Source organism: Cydia splendana, chromosome Z, assembly GCF_910591565.1.
Source record: "Cydia splendana chromosome Z, ilCydSple1.2, whole genome shotgun sequence".
Taxonomy (NCBI): domain Eukaryota; kingdom Metazoa; phylum Arthropoda; class Insecta; order Lepidoptera; family Tortricidae; genus Cydia; species Cydia splendana.
The window spans coordinates 40,812,838-40,833,681 of record NC_085987.1 but is presented as its reverse complement, the minus strand read 5'-3'; the positions used below and the strand labels follow the sequence as shown (position 1 = coordinate 40,833,681).

Here is a 20,844-nt window from a genome sequence, read left to right as displayed (position 1 = left end):
GTGGTATCGTTGGAATCAGCATGGTCTACTGATTATCAAAATGCACGTTGTCACCTTCTAAAGTGGTGGAATGAGTTTTTGTGACGTCATAATAACTCATGCCACCACTTTATACTCTGTATCTTTAGGTATTTAAATAAAAGTAAACAAATAATTTGTAAATTTTCGGGTAGTTATAACATTTATTGGCTAACCAACCAAATACAAAACCGCCTGGATCTGTCACTAAGCGACCTGACTTTAATCTACATAATTTTGATCGTGTAATGTTTTCATCTACCCTCAACTGGCTAGATTTTGTTTACTTTTATATAAAGTGACAACATGCATTTTGATAATCATCAGTAGACCATGCTGATTCCAACTCGGAGTAATTAACAATGGAGCCGCCATTAACAGGCGTTCCCCTCTGTCGAAAATAGGCGGCCAATGGTCAACCACATGTCAACCATATGTATGGACTGACGTTTATCTGACATGACGTACCTATACATTTAATGTGCCCCTCCCCCGCAAAAAACGGCAGACTATTTTGTACCGAAAATTTCAGACATGGCGTCTCCGTTGGTTATATCCTCTAAGGATTCCAACGATACCACTTGTCGGTATAAACCTTTTCGGTCCTACGAAAATCGTAAATATAAGGTAGATCCTACGAATTGGCCTCTCCACAAATTGTTTTGTATAAATACTGCAATCGAAACCAATTATCATTTTAGTCTAGAATTATTGATTTCATTTATAATTTACAAATCGACGTCCAAGATAAGTTGACTAAATAGTGACATTTATTTGAGTTTCAATCAGTGCACTTTGCTCTGCTTGTTTAATAATTTGTAGTTAAACTTCAGATTTACTTGTACATCGTTATTTTACTTATCAATCTAAAGCCCAATTTATTAGATTTGTTTCTAAGGTTAGTATCATTTTATAATAACGCGGTTTGGCACAAGCACGGAAGAAAGAATGAGCGCGCCGCGCTCTGACGGGAAACGGCATGTGCCTGGATTAGTATGGAAACCTATGTCGCCAAAACGCTGTCAAAAAATTGGCCATATTTTCTTATTTCGAAAAGGATTATGAGCCCTCGCCCATCTCAATAATTTGAACTTTACAGCAAAGAAAATTATGTCGAAATTGCACTACGATTTTTATTTTTGTAAATTGACATTTATGCTCTATTGCTTTTACACTTGCATGGCTTTTCCAAGAGTGAATGCGATAGGATAAAATATTCGACTATGAGGTTGACACATGCGATAGGGATGTGCATGATTCGGTGTGATATCGATAAACGCTTATTAATGATTAGTGTACACGTAAACTACTCAGGTTTTTTATACATATGTATTACTATATTTTCTGGCGACGGTTAGGTACCTAGTTACTTTTTAATAAAAAATGCTCGTATTGAAAGTAATCAAGCCACCAACCACGCATATAACTGTAAGCGAGTATATAATAAAAACTGTTACTCCTTAGCACACCCCGCGTGATGTCCGCGTCCTCAGTTACGTACTACATGTCGCGCAACCATCATCTTCCTTCTTCCTAGCGTTGTTCCGGCTATTTGCCACGGCCCGTGAGCCGGCCCGCGTCAGGCACGGAGCCTGGGGTCTGCTTGGAAACTTATCACAAGAATTGGCTTATGCACTCTTTTTTACAAAAGAGACTGTCATCTGACCTTCCAACTCCGAGAGGAGACTTTACAGCCGTATTCGAACAATGAGATACTAAATATTGAGGTCGAATGTGAAGACCGCTTTAAGATTTGTCCAAGAGTGTGGAGCGGGCTTTAGACTGGCCAGCAAATACCTGGCAGTAAAATTATGTGACAGCTTAAAACTGACACCTTACCTACTCGTATTTAATATACAAAATTGACAAATATGTATCCATGGATGCAATACTATAAGAAAAACTTTAAATCAAATAATCCATTGAATAGCAATAAATAAGTAAGAACATATTATTATTTTGTACGTAATATAAAATGTGCATAAGCGACGACTTTTTCGATATGATCATCCAGAGGCAAAACAAAAATAAATTATTAAGAACATGTATGAACATAAACAAACCGGACTGTGTATTTATACGAACATCGACATCGATAACATTTTTGATATGGTCCTCGCACTGTGGCTGAATAGCGCACCCGTACATGACTTTGACGCTAAGTAGATATCAACCTTATCTCATTTACATAAATTTGATTTTTGCACTAAACAATCCAAAAATCCTTGCGGAAACCGAAAATGTAAAAGTATTGAAATATTACTTGAAATAATACTTACCGATGATATGAAATGCCTCCATGTCTAATATTTTTTGTTCGGCTAGTGTTTTTACACCCCAAAATGGAGCAGCGCGGCATATTTGTAATTATTTCTAATTTTTCCTGGAATCGTTTTCACACTGACATCTCAAAAGCGCCATACTGAATTGACACACGACTGACAATAGTCTGTGGTGAAACTGAGTACAATAAGGCTTAATCTTGCCACACGCTATAGACGTACGTTTCACTTCTATTACTTCTTTGTTTTGTGGGCACAAGTGACATCCGGTTCGCTTTTCATTTAAAGTATTACTTATCATGAGTACGGGTTGAACTTGTAGTGACTCATTTCCATTTTGTCGTGATCGTGCGTTTGCGATATAATCGAACGAAAGGAAATGGTACTGGTCGTGAAACGTCTACAAAATGTATGTATAGGTAGGTACCTTCGTGATTACTGATTACAATTAACTGCCGGAATACGATTACGAGTAGACAGGCACCTATTTTAATTTAAAAAAAAATCTTTATTACGATTTTCTCTATTACCCGCGGTACCTATTTAATTATTAGATTGTCGAAGGGGCTGCAGAACAAGAAATTTTTTTTTTATAAAAATATACAAAAGTACATTTGCATAGGTATCAGGTATGTGGCAGGCTTCCTTACATAAACAAAAAAAAAACAACCTGGCAAGGCTTCATTGTCGGGAAACTTTGTGGGGAAACAGAAAGCAGGGAAAGCCTATAATTTAGATACCTGCGCGAGGTATTTTTTTAAGCATATTACCTTATCGTAGGCACTGCGCAAAGGACGGTTTATGCCCGCGGTCTGGGGCCCATCTCTCGAACGGTATCAGGCTAATAGGTTTTATTCCGTCCGTGTCTTTTAGTCCGTGAACTGTCAAACCGCATTATGGGTTTCCATGACAGCACACCAATAATATTAGTCTGATACCGTTTGAGAAATGGCCCCCGGATTACATGACACGTAGCTTTACACGACATGCTTGCGCATGGAGCTTTACCTACCTATGTAGTTACTATAGTGGAATGAAATCAAAATATAGGTACAGTCAACGGTAAAAATATGGATGTACAAATCATCTCAAAAATATGTCCAATAACTCTTATGTCAGTGAATTAAGAACTATGGGACATATTTTTGAGTAAGTTGTCTACACCCATATTTTTACCGTTGACTGTACCTATTTCAGTATAACACATCTTAAATTTATCCAAAAATGTGGATCAAATCTAAAGCCCTGACAAGATTCTATTTGGGCATCGCCAATAGCTCCATGTTGCTGATTTCCAGTGGTACTAATTAATTGTATTGGCAAGAGTAGGTACTCTTTGACGTTGAAAGTCCTCGAATGAAATAAAAACAAGAAAAAAATATTTGACCACAAAAACAACAAAAAAGAGTATCCCGTCTAATTAATATAATCATGCCCGGCTTTAATATGCGTATCTTAGGGGGGTATTCCGGTCATGTTTACTATAATATAATGAAATCTTGTGGTTTGTAGATATGGGCCTCTTTTAACTCTCATATTTTTAAGTAGGTACCATTTTTGTGTCATTGTATTGTACGACATTTTACTTTCTTTACCTTCATAACTATTTTTATTAATTACTCACTTTTCGTGGCTTATTTCAATTTTATTTAGATACTCATGTATAAGGTTTTTGGATAAATGCGGATAGTTGGTAAGTTCCTCGTCTGTCTTTGTAATCGGCAATTTATAATCGTCCTTATTGACAACCTACGTGGCCCTTTGCCTCAGGACGTCACATTTAACTACTCATACTTAACGCGCAACATCCGTGCGCTCCAAGAAATAAACATATGAATAAAGGGAACACAATGGTCTCTTGATTCGCGTTATAATGCCCCTTATCACACACACACTAAGTGATAGCAATCAAGGGCCCATTGTTCTGGACGTGTTAAGACTTAAGGCAAACTGTAGCTAAATAGCCGTTAAACGTGACACATTTAACAAGAACTTAAAGGGGAAAGATTTAATAAATGAGTACCCATTCGTTGGTACCCATATGTCATACATAGCTCATAGGTGAGTTTACATAGAGTTCCATTCAATTGAATGTGGCATTACGTTAGTACCAAATTAGTCTTCGCGGGATCGGTTTAAGACGGTCAGAAAATAGGCGTATTTAAGTATATTGTTATTTAGACCAAGATAAGTCTGCAATCTGCAACGGTTTTGATAGCACACGCAGTGCAATTGTTATTATAAACGTCAAACTTCTATGAAATTATGACTTATAAATGACACTCGCACTGTGTGTGCTATCAAATACGTTGCAGACTTGTTTTGGTCTAACTCTATTTTTACGTTCAACATTTTTGCAAAATAAAGTAAAGACGAGTAACTAAATCTTGTAAAAAACCTTTTTTTTTCAGAGTGATTATTTCCGAAAACATTATGTTTATCAAAAAATGGTTCTTGTAGACTCAAATTCGTAATTCGACGCACACTATAGGGTTAAAAAGCAATATGGGAGAGGCCTATGCCTAGGGCAACCAGACAAAACGTATGTGGAGAAAGGCTAGCGGTAAGCAGTAAGTATAGGGTTAATGCGAAAAAAAATATATTCCCACTTTTCGTGTACCCTAAAAACGGGAATAAAATGTCTATTGTTATTTTCTCTTTATCATAAACTGCTATTATTTTGCACACAGCTATAGAGGTGGCAACCCGGTATCAACTTTGGCTGACACAATTAACGCCACTTACATCATTCCACTAACCCGGGGTTAACCGGTTAAACCTGGAGTTACCATGTTTACCAGTACAATTTAATACTGGGTTAACGGTTTAACCGCTTAAACAGTATAACCCCGGGTTATGGGATGGTCCAAGTGGCCCTTAGGGCTGCTATTGCAGGATTGCAAGGACACTTGGCAAGTGTCAGGGTTTTATAGAAACCTCAACCAACCATAAGAAGCTAGCTAAGGTTGGTGTTGAGCAGAGGAAAGGGAAAGTTATACTGTAGTATTTTTAAGCCAGAAAGAGAGCACAAATGGAACAACTGTCACTCGGACCAATTTTAGGCTAAAAATTTTAGCCAATAGTAAAACCGTACAGTCATTGCTGTGTTTTAACCAATCCACAATGGGGTAGGCTGGCATTATTTGTAACAATAAAAAGACATTTATGATTAAAGACATGACACATTCTGATTAAAAGTTAACATACCTACTCATGAAGAAAAGAATACCAGGTAAAAAATAAGTGACTTTCGCATTCAGCAAACAAATTCTTTGGTGCTTATACTTGTAAGTTCTTAAAAGGACCCCGGTACTAAAGTATGGAAAATGTGGTTTCAGTTAAATATCTTGAGATTTTGATATGTTATAGATTTCAGAGTCCTGAACAAAAGTCTCTAGGGGTGCTACCACTGTTTCCGAGTCCCTTTCAGAGTTACGACTGATTTTGTATTTTTATAGTATAACAAAGTATTAGTACTTTAACAAGATTTAATTCCCAACTATTTATTTAAACAATTGACATTAGATTGAACCCATATTGCGATAAGCTGGCCATTTAAAAAAAGATAAAATGACTGCAATGTCAACTTTAAACGTATATTCAAATTGAAAGTACTACTTTGTTATCTAGTACGAATTCAGTCGAAACTCTGAAAGGGACTCAGAAACAGTGGTAGCACCCCTAGAGACTTTTGTTCAGGACTCTGAAATCTATAACATATCAAAATCTCAAGATATTTAACTGAAACCACATTTTCCATACTTTAGGTCTGGGGTCCTTTTATTAAGCTTTAGCCTTTTATCATTTTATAAAAGATTAAATTGATTTATTTCATTCTACATGAAAGATGTACAGTTGCCATTATATATATCGAAGCAGCCAAGACGCTCCCAAATATCTGAACACACTCTCTAATTCCTTGCCTTGACAATAGAGGGGTATTCAGATACCTATTTGTGAGCGCCTTGGCTGCTCCAATATAACTGATGACAACTGTACAAAGGGACTTACAAGGATCAACATGAATAACAATAGACTTTTAGTTTTATTTATTCATTGGATGTAAGATGGGCATAAGATTTCAGATTCAAAAAAATATGCAAAACACATTAATGGCTGGATTATAGTCTTAATAGCCCAATTTTGTTATTATGTTTATATTTAATGAATATAATCAAATCACATAAGGTGAGTTATGGGTTTTTTCAGAAATACTCAACATTCAGGAATGTTTCAGAGTTACCTGAATACACTTTGATTGATATTTAGTAAAATGCGAGTTTGACAAGATCTTGTAAGTCTATTCTATTCTACAATTACATTATATCAGTTAAAATTATGATGGGATCATAACATCCAAGATACATTAAATGGGTTTTGGTAAATTTGTAGCAAATTGCAAAATAACTAACTAAACCATGGCAGAGCAGCTGTTAAATTAATAAATAAATGTACGTACATACAATACACCGAAGATCATGTCTTATGGGACAACATAGAAATGCTAATATTATGACTAACATCAATTAACAGTGAATAAAACCAACTGATGAATAAAAATGCAAACAAGTAAATTTAATGAAATTCTCACAGCTAAGCTGTAATTATTTAAATTATAACATTCTAAAAGCATTGATCAACAGTAAAAAATACCGTGCACGTTTTATTAATAAAAGCGAAGTTACGAAAAGTCGATCACAATAACAACAACGTTTAGAATAACATTACAACAATGGTATCCCACAAGAAATGTTCTCATTCTTGTAAAGTTATACTTAATCCCAGAAAAATGTAATGTATTCACCACCAGATGAGCAATAGCGAGCCGAGCGAGCGGAACAAGGGCTCGCTTCATTTATTTATGTTACACCAAGTACTCAATCAAACAAAGGATGCATTATAAATTAAAACAAAGTAGCAACTATCTCTGGTGGCTTGTGGTCACCACACACATAACATACAAGTGAGGTAAATAAAAAGTCAAGTAACGCACCTTCGAGGGCCAGGTACATAGGTGGAACCCGGTGACATGAGGAGTACATTAACATAACTCTGTCCTTACACAGTTCGAATCACTAGCCATAACTTAGTTATTTTAACACTAAAATATTCCCGTTAGCTATTACCGACCAGAAAACACCATTTTACTTAGACTTTTATTAATAAATCTTCAAAATAAAGATTCACGGAATGAAATAAAATATATACACCACCATCCAATTTCAATCGACCATAGCATAAAGCCTTGCGTGCGTTTCTGAAGACTGATGAGAGCTTTGGCTTTTGTCTATGGATGACTTAAGACGAAAAAAAGAAAGCAAGAGCGCAAGTCCGTACAAAGTCAGCATCATAATTGTTGTCTATTCCCGGAAATAGCTTTGCTCATTCTATGCTTTCTCCGTGCGTATCTTCTTAGTGTGCTAATGCACTAGAAAATAAATTACTTATATATAAATTATGATATCTAATGATTATAAATTGTATTTTAGCACATAGGTACTAAATATTTTTGTCATATTTTGAACAAAATTGATCCTATAATTGTACAAATTTAACCAATGGCTAAAAACGTATGGAGAGAAAAATAGCATAGTATACTATTTTTATACGATTATTATTACTCCACAAATACATAAGGAGATTGCAATATGTCGTCTTTATTTATTTCGATTTGAGCAACTGCTCGTGTAATTTTGTTAGTATGGTGGCAACCCTAAGCTAAATAGCCATCCTTATTTTGTTGTCTTTCAAAAACCCTACTAAATTTTAGTTCATTCGGTGATTTTTATTAGTGGTTTTAATAATGGCCAATATATCAGCCAAACGAATTAAAAGGGAATTCAAAGAAATCATGAAAAGCGAAGAGGTGAGAGATTTAATTTGAAAACGTCATTAATTGTTAGCAATAATAACCTCATGGAAGCAATTACTTGCAGTTTTGTTGTGTCGTATTTTAGCGAGAATACTGAGCTATTGGAGGTCAAAGTGCCTCGTAATGTGCTGCGAATGTCTCTCTATTTATTGCCTAACCTATTTCGTATCTTTGTGTGCCTTTTGCTAAATTAGCTTGAAAAACAATTTACGAATTTTTGCATCCACCTACTAAAGTATTATCTTAATATCTGTATAATCTCTTAAATAACTTCCCTTTAGCATTCTTTTGTAAGGAAACATAATGTAGGCACTCTTAAAGTAAGTGAAAAATGTCATTTATGGGCTTGTTAAATCTAAATAAAATAAAGAATCATTAAGACTAAACAGCTGTTGTTGAGTAACTCTATAAATGGCCTTAAGTATATTTGTGTACTTTAGTAAAATGGCCTTAAGTAAAGAAATCCAATTGTAAACTAACTCATCATTGAACTAAAGATTTTTAAATGCTGGAAATAATTAACAGGAAAAAGTCATTATATTCTCATGTATTATAATAACATAAACAACAATGATTACTGTAATAAATCATTGCTCATGTTGGATAACAAAGACTAACTGGTTTATAAAATATTGTAAGCAAGGCTATTCACTAAAAAAATGCAGCGCAGCACCTATTTATCAAAACCAAAATGTAACTAGTAAAACCTGTTCAATATGTTTTTAATCTTTCATTATTTTAGTAGCCCCTAAGCATTCAGCATTAGCCTATCAGGTCAGCGGCATTGTACACTCAGCAACAAAATTAGCTAAGTGGTGAGATGTTCAAAACAACATCACCTTTTTATTGTTGTGAGACCAAGAGTGTGCAGTGGATTATGACCATCTTGCCCACTTAGCTACTTCTGCTTGTGACTGCAGATTCATTCACCAAAGCTGGTGCTAGCTGCTAAAAATCAAGGACTGAAGGCATTCATGCTACAAAGAGTAAAGTGGCCCACTGATTAACAGTCCGCCGCACGGTATCGGCCTGTCATTGTCAGTTGTCTGGAACTGTCAAAATTAGGTTCTAACTGACAGGCCGATACTGTTCGGCGGACTGTTAATCAGTGGGCCCCTTAAGCTTAGTTAATTAAATAACCATAACATGAAACTTGTTGTCAACTATGACCAATATAGAATTAAATAAATATCAGTCATTGTTTACAACAAGTTTCATTGATAAGATCAATAGTTTTTGCTCAATTCGAAACCATCTGGCCCTAAAAACCCTAAAGAAGACACAAAAATCAAATTCCTTGATCATACATTATTAGTAGCACAAGCATGCCTCAAGAGAATGAAGACAATTAACAATAGGGAATGAACAATATTTGCTTCAGTCGCTTCCTTATGAGTGAAAGATTGGAATTCAAAGTTTGACCTCTATACCTCTCGCATCAAATAATGATGGTCCCTATGGCAGGTCCTTCATGTCTCGTTTGGTTGAACTAAGTTAAAAAAATAATTGAAGAAATATGTTTTTAATAATAGTTTTGAAAACCCAATTATAAGTCTAGTGAAATATGTTTTTACCGTGTTTTATTACTTAAATGTTACATTCCTAAATATTAATGCTATACTTCCATAAAATGTCTAGGGATGGATCATGAATATCATCATTCGACGCGAGGGTTATAAGTATAGCAGGTAAGTTAGAGGTGACCTTGTTATACTGGACTGGACGTAGTCAGTGTCAAAGAAATAAAGATCCATTATTCATTTCTTTGTGCAAAGTGAATAACTTCATCATTTAAACTGCTTTTGTTTAACATATTTTTATAATGTGTTAAGATTAACTTTACGTGCGGTGCGAGCGGGAGGGGTTGAGAATCAGTGCATGATTCAAATTTTACCGGTCGCCGTGGTAAGACCTAGGATTTACCATATCGGTGTTGGTAAAGCCCGAAGTAAACTAGTAAGATTAAACATTTCGGGCTTTTACCGATCGGCATCGGTAAAACCTAGGTTTTACCTGTAAATCCTAGGTTTTGCCGTACTTCGGGCTTTTACAGTAACATATATATAATATGGTATTTTTTAGGGTTCCGTACCCAAAGGGTAAAACCGGGACCCTATTATTAAGACTCCACTATCAGTCTCTCTGTCTGTCACCAGGCTGTATCTCATGAACCGTGAGCGCTAGACAGTTGAAATTTTCACAGATAATGTATTTCTGTTGCCGCTATAACAACAAATACTAAAAACTACGGAACCCTCGGTGGGCGAGTCCGACTCGCACTTTACTCGCACTGGTTTTTTAAATTTAGTGTTTGTAGGAATTTTTATATGTTGAAATTGTTGTACCACATTGTATCATTTTAGTTTGTATATGGCTACTGTTTTGTTGTGCTATCCCTTGCTGTATCTGTTAATAAGCTAAAATAGTAATTGCTTCAGAGAGTATGTCTATCAGATTGAATAACATAGTATATCCCAAATTCTACAGCATACTATACTATAGTTCGTTTTTTTTAGCATTAGAAAGAACTTCGCAGATGTAAGCTTGTGGTTCCAAATCCAGCACTTTTAGCGGTAATAATTTGAAGTAAATTATATGTATTGACCATGCTACATTAGATAATTCAATAATTATTAACAATTAAAGAGCCTGATAAAAACTGCACGCTTGCTTCTGTGGAGTTCTTTCTAATGCTAAAAAAAACGAACTATACAGGGCTAGCAATGTGGTAGCCTGTATAACTTGTATAATTGCCAATGGGTCCTCCTTAGAGATTACAGAGAGAGAGCTACAGATCTTTAGAAAGAGATAGAAATTATAGGGTCGCTCATGCAAAATTATGATCGAATTTAATATATGTATATATTATTTTGATCTGTAACATAATGCAACATTGACATATTTCGGAATCAAATTTGGATCAACATTAAATGATTACACAATTAATTACGTAAGTAATCATTGATAGAACATACAATTTAAAGAGGGTATCATAATCAAAGGTTGCTATAAAGGGTGGTATTCCACCTGTCCAATACTTTTGTTCAATGTCATTGCGTCTCACTCTCTCATTAAGCAAAATGTGAGACGTAAATACACATTGGACCAAGATATTGGACAGATGGAATACCATCCTTATCTACTCTAAATTAAGGTAAAGCATTTAAATAAAATTATGGGCATCTTTTCTGAAGTTGGTTAAAAAGAAAAGTCATTTAATCAACACAATGATGTTACAAATTAATATTTTTAGCCGCATGTATTAATTCTGTTTTGGCTATCCCTTTGTTTACTCTCACTAGGTGGCAGTGTGCCAAAAAAGTGAAAGTTATCATGAGGGATATGCATAATGTGGTCATTGCGAATTTATTCGGATATTCAATGTAGTAAAGGTAGTTATCAGGCGTACCACAAGCTTCGCCTTAAAACGTCTGAAGCAGGCTTACGTCTCGACTAGAGCTGTGCCGTTCTCGAGAACGTTCTCCGTTTACTATGTAGAATATTCTCGGTCGACGTTCTCCATACAAAACGGAGAACGTTTTCGAGAACGGCACAACTATAGACTCGACCACGAAATGCACCCTCCGAGCACACACGCTTGACGCTGACACCGAAACAAACGGTCCGTGGCCTTCGTGTCATAGTATGTTTAAACAGGATTGGCATGATAAAACATACTTCCATCACTTTCTGACTCGGCGAGTTCGTGAATGAACGAACGCTATACCAATGCAAATGCCATACGCGAGAAGATGCACTTTTTTATACTATACCTCCCCAAGGCGCTCACATGCGAACTCTACCGCAAAATGTATTAAACCACATATTGCTATAACATGACGAAATCTTATTTCAGTATACGTACAGAATTTTCGCTGCCTAAATGTTTGATAGTGAAAGGTCACGAATCAAGTTGTCGCTCCCTAACGCATGGCAAGTTCTCTCTCACTTTCTAGCCTGTGTCCCATTAGGTAGGTACTGCTCGAAGCAGGCGGCTGCCGTGCGCTCTAAATATTGAGTCGTATCATATACCACTAATGAAAACGAAGTTTAGCTGTTACACGATTCTTCTGCATTTCCAGGTGGCCGGAGGCGCGATCACACTGGAGCTGGTGAACAACAGCTGGACGGAACTGCACGGCACCATCGCCGGGCCGCTCGACACGCCATACGAGGGCGGCACCTTCCATCTAGAAATCAAAGTGCCTGAGACTTACCCGTTCAATCCGCCCAAGGTACCGTTTCACATTACATACTTTACATAGCTAACTACCATTTATGATTTTCGTTGTCCCGCGCGACTTCATATGTCAAGCGCAAGTCATGATAAACTGACTGGTATCATGTTCTTACCATCTTAACCAGGGCTGTCTTAAACTATGCTTGGGCCCCTGGGCACATAAGAATTTGGGGCCCTTTTGGCAAGTAAAGAAAGCGAATTAAACTAACATTTTTCTACTATGATCTTCTATGTATCAAATATACTGTTACTGTCTATCCTTCGGGGCCCCCTGAGGATGGGGGCCCTGGGCACTTGCCCCGTGTGCCCTTATGGTAAAGACGGTACTGATTTAACCCTTTACCAGGCTAAGGGATATATATTTCCCACATACGGCACTTCAAACATGTGTTCTATTTTCGATGAGTAAGATTGACATTCGATTGTCATTTTTGAACTGTCAGCCTGGTAAAGGGTTAACTTATTAGCACCTTCCATCTAAAGGTCAAGTGCCTGAGACTTGCCCTTTCGATCCGCCAAAGGTGCTTTTTTACAGATTATTAGATTTGAATTTTATTGAACAAAAGCTGGAACGAGCTGGCACCTTGGCGGGGCTCTTGACGGGATCTACGGAAGTTAAGACTTGTCAATCATGTTAACATTGTAATTCTCTCAATTCCAGATCCGTTTCATCACAAAAATCTGGCATCCTAACGTATCGTCGGTCACCGGCGCGATCTGCTTAGACATCCTGAAAGACCAGTGGGCCGCCGCGCTCACGCTCCGCACCGTCCTCCTATCCATACAAGTACTGTTGTCCGCCGCAGAGCCCAACGACCCGCAGGACGCGGTCGTCGCAAAACAATACCTAGAAAACCAACACCTCTTCAATGTCACCGCGAGGCATTGGACCAACATCTACGCGGGCGGGCCGACCGCCATTCACGATTGCAACCAGAAAATACAAGTCCTCCTAGATATGGGTATAAACGAGGACCAGGCCAGGGTAGCGCTTTCCACCTACGATTGGAACCTCGAAAGAGCGACGGAGCAGATATTTAGTTAGTGAGATCCTTTAAGCGGTGTAAGGTCAGATGGGGAATGAAAGTCGAGTCTAGTGCACTCTATGGATAGATCTATCATGGTGCTGTTTGCACAGCTATGCTCATTTATGTAACTGCCGCAGGTGAAAACCATCACAAGGTACTCCACAGAGTCATTATTGCTTTGGTTTTCTGAAGATTTATAACGTCTCGGTCCGTACCTACTATAATAGACAAATTAACACTACAATGAATAAAGTAGTGCAAAATCTTAAAGTTACAATCCAAATACATGAAGTGGTAACTAGGTTAACAAGCCGAAACATTTGACAGTCCGGAAGTCACGAAACATATCGTCGGCCTAATTCGCAAACCTCGTAACTCCATTTCAAGGAAATTAGTAATTGCTACCTTGGACAACAATACTTATAGTCGCAAACCTCGTAATTCCCCCGGAGGAGTTATGAGGTTTGCGACTTAGGCCGACGATATGTCAGAATTGTGGGCAATACAGTATATTTTGCACTACTTATTTTCTGTTTTAGTATAAAAATTTGTTTGTGCGGTCAACTGCTTCATAGTTTCGGGCGTGTACCTATATCGGATAATTATATAAAGAATACTCCCATCGGGAGCAGGAAAGACAAAGTTATTTTACTATATCACAAGTGCTATTAAGCTGTTTAAATATGGCCCAAATGTAATAAGGAAGCACTAACACTCGCGTTTTGTACACATATTTAGTGCTTTATTCGTGTCTAACGCGATATTATTAATACAATAAATTGTGTTACATCCTTTTAAATCACTAAATAAAGGAAGACTATTTAGCTAAGGTCGATCAGCCAGCGTATTATGGATGGCTTTATCCACCTGATAAAATAACTGTCACTTTTTAACACCGTGGGATAGAAAGTGACGGACACCGTTTTATCACGCTGTCACGTAGACAAGAACGACCATCATAGTCGAGGGTGGAAGCCCTAAAGGACGGCGTTGCATGAACAAAAGATTTCCTTTGGCAGGATTGGTCCTTAGGACCCAAGGATGGATTTAAGAAGTGGAGCCACCGAGATTTTTGATGTTAATTTTTAGGGGGGGGGGGGGGATCTCAACTTTATCTTGATATCTATATCATTTTAGTTACTAGGCCAAGTTTGGTATCGTTTTTGTATAAATCGGGGATGCCAAATTCATTTATGATGTCATTCCGGCACCATTCCGAAGTAAAAACACATAAAATATGAAAAAAATAATTTTTTTTTTATTCCTCTTCACGCTCAAACTGCTGAACCAATTTAGTTGAAATTTGGTATAGAGATGGTTTGAGTCCATAGAACATAGGATACTTTTAATCTCAAAAATAATCCCTAAAGGGTTTAAAAAGGGAGGTGGTAATTTGTATGGGGATTCAAGAACCGCTGAACCGATTTAGATAAAATTTGGTATAGAGATAGTTTAAGTCCCGGGGAAGAACATAGGATAGTTTTTAATCCAAAAATAATCCCTTAAAAATGAAAGGTAAGGTGTAGGATTGTATGGGAAATCAATAAACGCTGAACCGATTTGGATGAAATCTATGTCTACATCTTTGATTTAGTCGAAAATGATACAAAACTTAGAACCTAAATTTAAAGAATTATAACCTCAGACGTCGCAGACGCTTAAAACCCCCCCACCCCCCACCTGCATCATAAATCTGGGTGGCTCCACTTTTTAAATCCATCCTTGGGTCCTAAGGACCAATCCTGCCAAAGGAAATCTCTTGTTCATGCAACGCCGTGGTTGACCTTTTTATGCTCTGAGCACCATCAACTATCATATCCGTACAGATCAAATATTTAAGGTAAAAATAAAAAGGAACAGTCGATCTCGGGTTATCTTTAGTTTAATGCATTAATGTAGGTAGGTACTGATATTTTATATCTCATTGCACATTTCTCTATCGGCAGCTTTTCCTTAATTTCCTTTTTTGGGAATAAATAATATATGTAAGAATGTTATTAAAACTCTTTTACCCCCTTATTCATAAACGCGGTACAAACCTCAATTAGCTAATAATCGTTTGTCTTTATCTGTCATTTTGACTTATGTATTTGTAAGAAAGGGATAAAACATAATTTAACTAAATCAGGCCCGTAAAGTTTTATGAATAAGGGGGTTAGTATGCAAATTTATTTTATTCATTACCTAGACTAAATTAGAAATTCTAAATTAGAAACTCAAAATGTTATGGGAAATTATTTATTTCTTTTTCAATATCATTATACAGGTTTTAGTGTCGTAAAAGTACATATTATCTAGTCTTGATTATCTGTTTTATTTTATTTATCAAATCAGTTAATCAAATCTAGCTAGAATAATTACGCCATTATCTTATTATATGAATTTGAAGGTTGCTAAAATAGTGGCTTTTTGAGTTGTAGACCTCACTTGGAAAAAGTCCAAAAAAGTGAATGACAAAAAAAAACATTTAATGATTGAATCTGCTTACAGAAGTTAATGAGAATCAGTTGAGAAATATGACCTGTAGAGGAGAACACTCGGACATACCTACAAAACTGCCCTCCTAAGCTAAAAAGCGGTATTAGGATTAAATTTTCATTGAAAATACGTCCTTTTAGCTTAGGAGGGCAGAAAAGCAATTTTGCCCAAGTTGAAACGGGGAACCTTCGCTTCACTCGGTCTGTAAAGAAATAAATAATTGAATCAACTGTATTCCACTTTCTTTAGCCGGACTATTGTGGGGCCAAAATCTGTGACAGTAAAAATAAAGTGTTAACGCTAGGGAATGCAAATCGGTTATAACCGTAACCGAAATATTCGGTTATAACCGAATATTTTGTCAAAATTTCATAACCGAATATTGGAAACTCGAATAACCGGTTACGGTTATTTTCGGTTATTTATTTATGACTTAAATTGTATGTTTTTATCATCGAATGACTACAAAATCCTGCCATTTTTGGCTGGGACGCCTGTGACTATGATTTTTGTCATTCGTGGACTTTAAAAACAAAAATATACCAAATTTACTTCCCTTATTTATGAAATATTTTTATTAAATATTGTATCACGTCCAAGGTCATATTTTACTTTTACTGTATTTGGTGAGTTTTACTAAAAAACGAAGACTTACTCACATTCCATAATACTGTAGGTACTGAAACAAAGATTTTTGTATTTTTTTAATTACTTCATTGAAAATTTATAAGTTTTCGTCGACAATAACCGTAACCGATTATAACCGATATTCGGTTATTTTTCGGGCATAACCGTAACCGAAACCGCTTATGAAGTTTGGCCGGTTATTGCTTTCCCTAGTTAACGCTGTCAGCGAGTGCGAGTGAGATGTCCATCTTAACAATTTTCGACTAGACTTGTTGATTTTGGCTACACAATAATGCAAGGCAAAGCATATTATCGCTCTGGCAAGGATTAGCGGCTGCCTTTCCTTATATACATATTATAAGTCTCTCTTTCCCTTTGTTTTTCATACCCCACCTGACCTTAACATGAAATTCACACGTAATTTTTTTGTAATGCTAAGCATTCGGTTAACGTTAATCATAATATAATTTAGGTACAATAGTACTTTAGATGGTTGGGTTTACGGTGCTGTCCGGGCCGCGGGCGGGCTACGTCTTCACACGTGTAGGGTTTGAGCGAGACAACAACATTGCAACTTTTATATGTTTCGTTTTTATCAACATGTATTAGTTAGGTGTATAACACATTCAGTGCGTAGTATGCACTTACGTTAATCCATGATCCACATGTGCATCATGCCGCACTGAATGTGTTTGTGTATAGTTAGAGGAATAGGTTAACCCGGGCACTGCCAGCGTCGCGGACTGACACCTCGTACTTCTAAAGTCACGATTACAGGACAAAAGGGTTAAGATTTGGCGTCCGGACACGCCAGTCGCGTGGCGGTGATAAATGATAAGTAGACTACGGATGTGCAAGTTGCGGAATGTTTCCAACGTGTTGGAAAAGTTATCGAAAATTTCACAGGAAACAAAGGAAACTTTTTGGAAATTGAAAATTTCGATTCCCACGCGAAAATACTTATGAGAAGTGTCTGAAGTTTTGGAAACTTTCCAACCGCACATCAGTAAAGTAGACAGTATATTTGTCCCCAATATGTTGTCTTGTATTGCCTATGTTCACATGTTAGACTGGTTACACACGAGCCGAACAGATGCTTGTTATTTATTTTTTTTACCACGCTGAAGCAGCTGCTATTACGCTACGGTTTGATGTAATATGATATACTTCAATATTTATGTGAGTGAAGTTATAATATAAATTTTCTAATTATCCGTATATTTCTTCCGTTTTTTTCGAAGGTAATAATTATTCAAATGTAAACCAATTGGTTTCTATTCTGTGTGACTAGTCTATATGCGTCCCCTTAAGCCAACGTTATTTTTGTATTTGATTAGGTACTTTAATGAATTAAGATAATCAGAGAATTTATATCAGCTTATCCAATCGTTGCTTTGAAACAATTGTCGGTGGGTTCGCGTGCAACCAGCATGTACGTTTGTGTATTAGCACTCTTACAAATGTATAAATTGTTTTACTATAAAATTATAGTTGAATTCGATTTGAGTTTAATTATAAGCGAACATATTAGTTAAAAAACAATAAATTCATTTATCCAAAATAAAATAATTAAATCATTGAAGTACACAATTTTCTTTTCAATTACATTAGCTTTATTCCTGTTTTAGCACAAAAAGAAGGTGCATTAGTGTGTGCAATAATAAACATATCTTTTTCCTTTATATCCTCATTCGTCAAGTAATATTCCTATTTTTCGTCACAGGTATTGTGTGTTGTCTCCTCTTCGCGGGATTAGTTCCTTTTCCTGTCCCTACATCCTAAATGATGCTAATGTGCTTCATGAAGAAATCTTGGCGCCGAAGGTTTCCAAAAATTTATAAAACCGGACAAGTGCGAGTCGGACTCACCCACCGAGGGTTCCGTACTTTTTAGTATTCGTTGCTGTAGCGGCATCGGAAATACTTCATCTGTGAAAATTTCAACTGTCTAGCTATCACGGTTCATGAAATACAGCCTGGTGACAGACAGACGGACAGTGGAGTCTTAGTAATAGGGTCCCGTTTTTACCCTTTGGGTACAGAACCCTAAAAATCAAGCATATTCATAATAAACTTTCCTTTATTTGATTAGGGCGTTACACACGGCGAAGATACTATAATTTATGTTAAGGTCAATACGGGTAAGTGTGTCTGGGCAACCGGGCGTCACATGGGCCCTGTTTACACATTGATTATGATTAGTGTTTCTCCTCTCCTCCTTCCTCGCGTGTCCCGGTATTTTGCCACAGCTCATGGGAGCCTGCGGTCCGCTTGACAACTAATCCCAAGAATTGGCATAGGCAATTAGGCACTAGTTTAAGGTTTAGTTTACGAAAGCGACTGCCATCTGACCTTCCAACCCAGAGGGTAAACTAGGCCTTATTGGGATTAGTCCGGTTTCCTCAAGATGTTTTCCTTCACCGAAAAGCGACTGTTAAAAATATCAAATGATATTTCGTACTTAAGTTCCGAAAAACTCATTGGTACGAGCCGGGGTTTGATCCCGCGACCTCCAGATTGCAAGTCGCACGCTCTTACCGCTAGGCCACCAGCGCTGCAGCGCGTTTTCATCCCTTGATTACTTGATTATGATTAGTGTTTATTGCGAGTTCATACATTTACAACTAAAGGCAAGTAGGTATAGTAGCATTTTCGTTGGTGCCCACGGTGCCAACGGTAGGGAAAACGTTGGGATGAGGTTCGTTCCGTAGCCAACATTAATTTTGTATTGGCCCACCATCGCATTTACCAACATTCGCTGTGGCACAGATGCCCAACAATGGGCCTTTGTGTATTTTGGTACCGTTGGCTAAACAACGATAATATTCGTTGGCCCAATGATGACATATATCGCATTTACCAACATTGGCAGTGGCAGTGATGCCCAACAATGGGCCTTTGTGTATTTTGCTACCGTTCGCTAAACAACGATAACATTCGTTGGCCCAATGGTGACGAATACCGCATTTACCAACATTGGCTGTGGCACGGATGCCCAACAATGGGCCTTTGTGTATTTTGGTAACGTTGGCTAGTCAAGGAAATCATCAGATGGCCCAATGATGACAAATATCGCATTTACCAACATTGGCTGTGGCACTGATACCCAACAATGGGCCTTTGTTTATTTTGGTAACGTTGGCTAATCGACGATATCATCCGATGGCCCAATGACGACAAATATCGCATTTACCAACATTGGCTGTAGCATTGAGGCCTAACAATGGGCCTTTGTGTATTTTGCTACCGTTCGCTAAACAACGATAACATTCGTTGCCCCAATGGTGACGAATACCGCACTTACCAACATTGGCTGTGGCACTGATGCCCAACAATGGGCCTTTGTTTATTTTGGTAACGTTGGCTAATCAACGATATCATCCGATGGCCCAATGACGACAAATATCACATTTACCAACATTGGCTGTAGCATTGATGCCCAACAACGGGCCTTTGTTTATTTTGGTAACGTTGGCTAATCAACGATATCATCCGATGGCCCAATGACGACAAATATCGCATTTACCAACACAGACTGTTGCACTGATGCCCAACAATGGGCCTTTGTTTATTTTGGTAACGTTGGCTAATCAACGATATCATACGATGGCCCAATGACGACAAATATCGCATTTACCAACATTGGCTGTAGCATTGAGGCCTAACAATGGGCCTTTGTGTATTTTGCTACCGTTCGCTAAACAACGATAACATTCGTTGGCCCAATGGTGACGAATACCGCATTTACCAACATTGGTTGTGGCACGGATGCCCAACAATGGGCCTTTGTGTATTTTGGTAACGTTAGCTAGTCAAAGATATCATCCGATGGCCCAATGATGACAAATATCGTATTTACCAACATTGGCTGTGGCCTGACGCCTAACAATGGGCCTTTGTGTATTTTGGTACCGGTGGCTAAACAACGATAACATTCGTTGGCCCAGTGAGCACAAATATCGCATTTACCAACATTGGCTGTGGTACTGATGCCCAACAATACCAGTTGAGTTTGCTTGTGGCGTCACTAGATGGCGTTACTGTCTCCAAACATCGAAGTTATAGTTATTTTCTCCATTATTCCGGATATAATCATAATATTTTTTTTAAAGTAACTTATAAATCTAATAGCTATAACTATAAAATTTATACATAAATTTAAAAAATTGTATATTACCAACATTTTCTCAATTTAAATCCCAAAAAACATAAATCTCGCTTACGAAGTTTCGAAGTGCGGTTAGTATACCTATATACAAATTAGAGTGTATAGTAAGTGTACTTGCTTCGGCAGTACATA

The 20,844-nt window shown here is 37.2% G+C and overlaps 2 protein-coding genes across 2 annotated transcripts in view; one reads left to right on the top strand and one right to left on the bottom strand.

Moving 5' to 3' along the window:
- The window catches only part of LOC134804151 (discoidin domain-containing receptor tyrosine kinase B-like), a 108,790-nt gene extending 101,244 nt beyond the window's left edge, over nt 1-7,546 (bottom strand). Inside the window, exon 1 of the mRNA XM_063777097.1 lies at nt 7,294-7,546. The gene's annotated coding sequence lies outside the window, so the exon portion shown is untranslated. The remainder of the gene's footprint in view (nt 1-7,293) is intronic.
- Nucleotides 7,547-8,017: 471 nt separating this feature from the next.
- Nucleotides 8,018-13,527, top strand: LOC134804134 (ubiquitin-conjugating enzyme E2-22 kDa). Its single transcript, XM_063777079.1, has 3 exons — nt 8,018-8,166; nt 12,255-12,407; nt 13,074-13,527. Exons 1-3 carry the CDS (start codon nt 8,104-8,106, stop codon nt 13,455-13,457), a joined length of 600 nt encoding a protein of 199 aa, XP_063633149.1. The 5' UTR covers nt 8,018-8,103; the 3' UTR covers nt 13,458-13,527.
- Nucleotides 13,528-20,844: the final 7,317 nt, after the last annotated feature.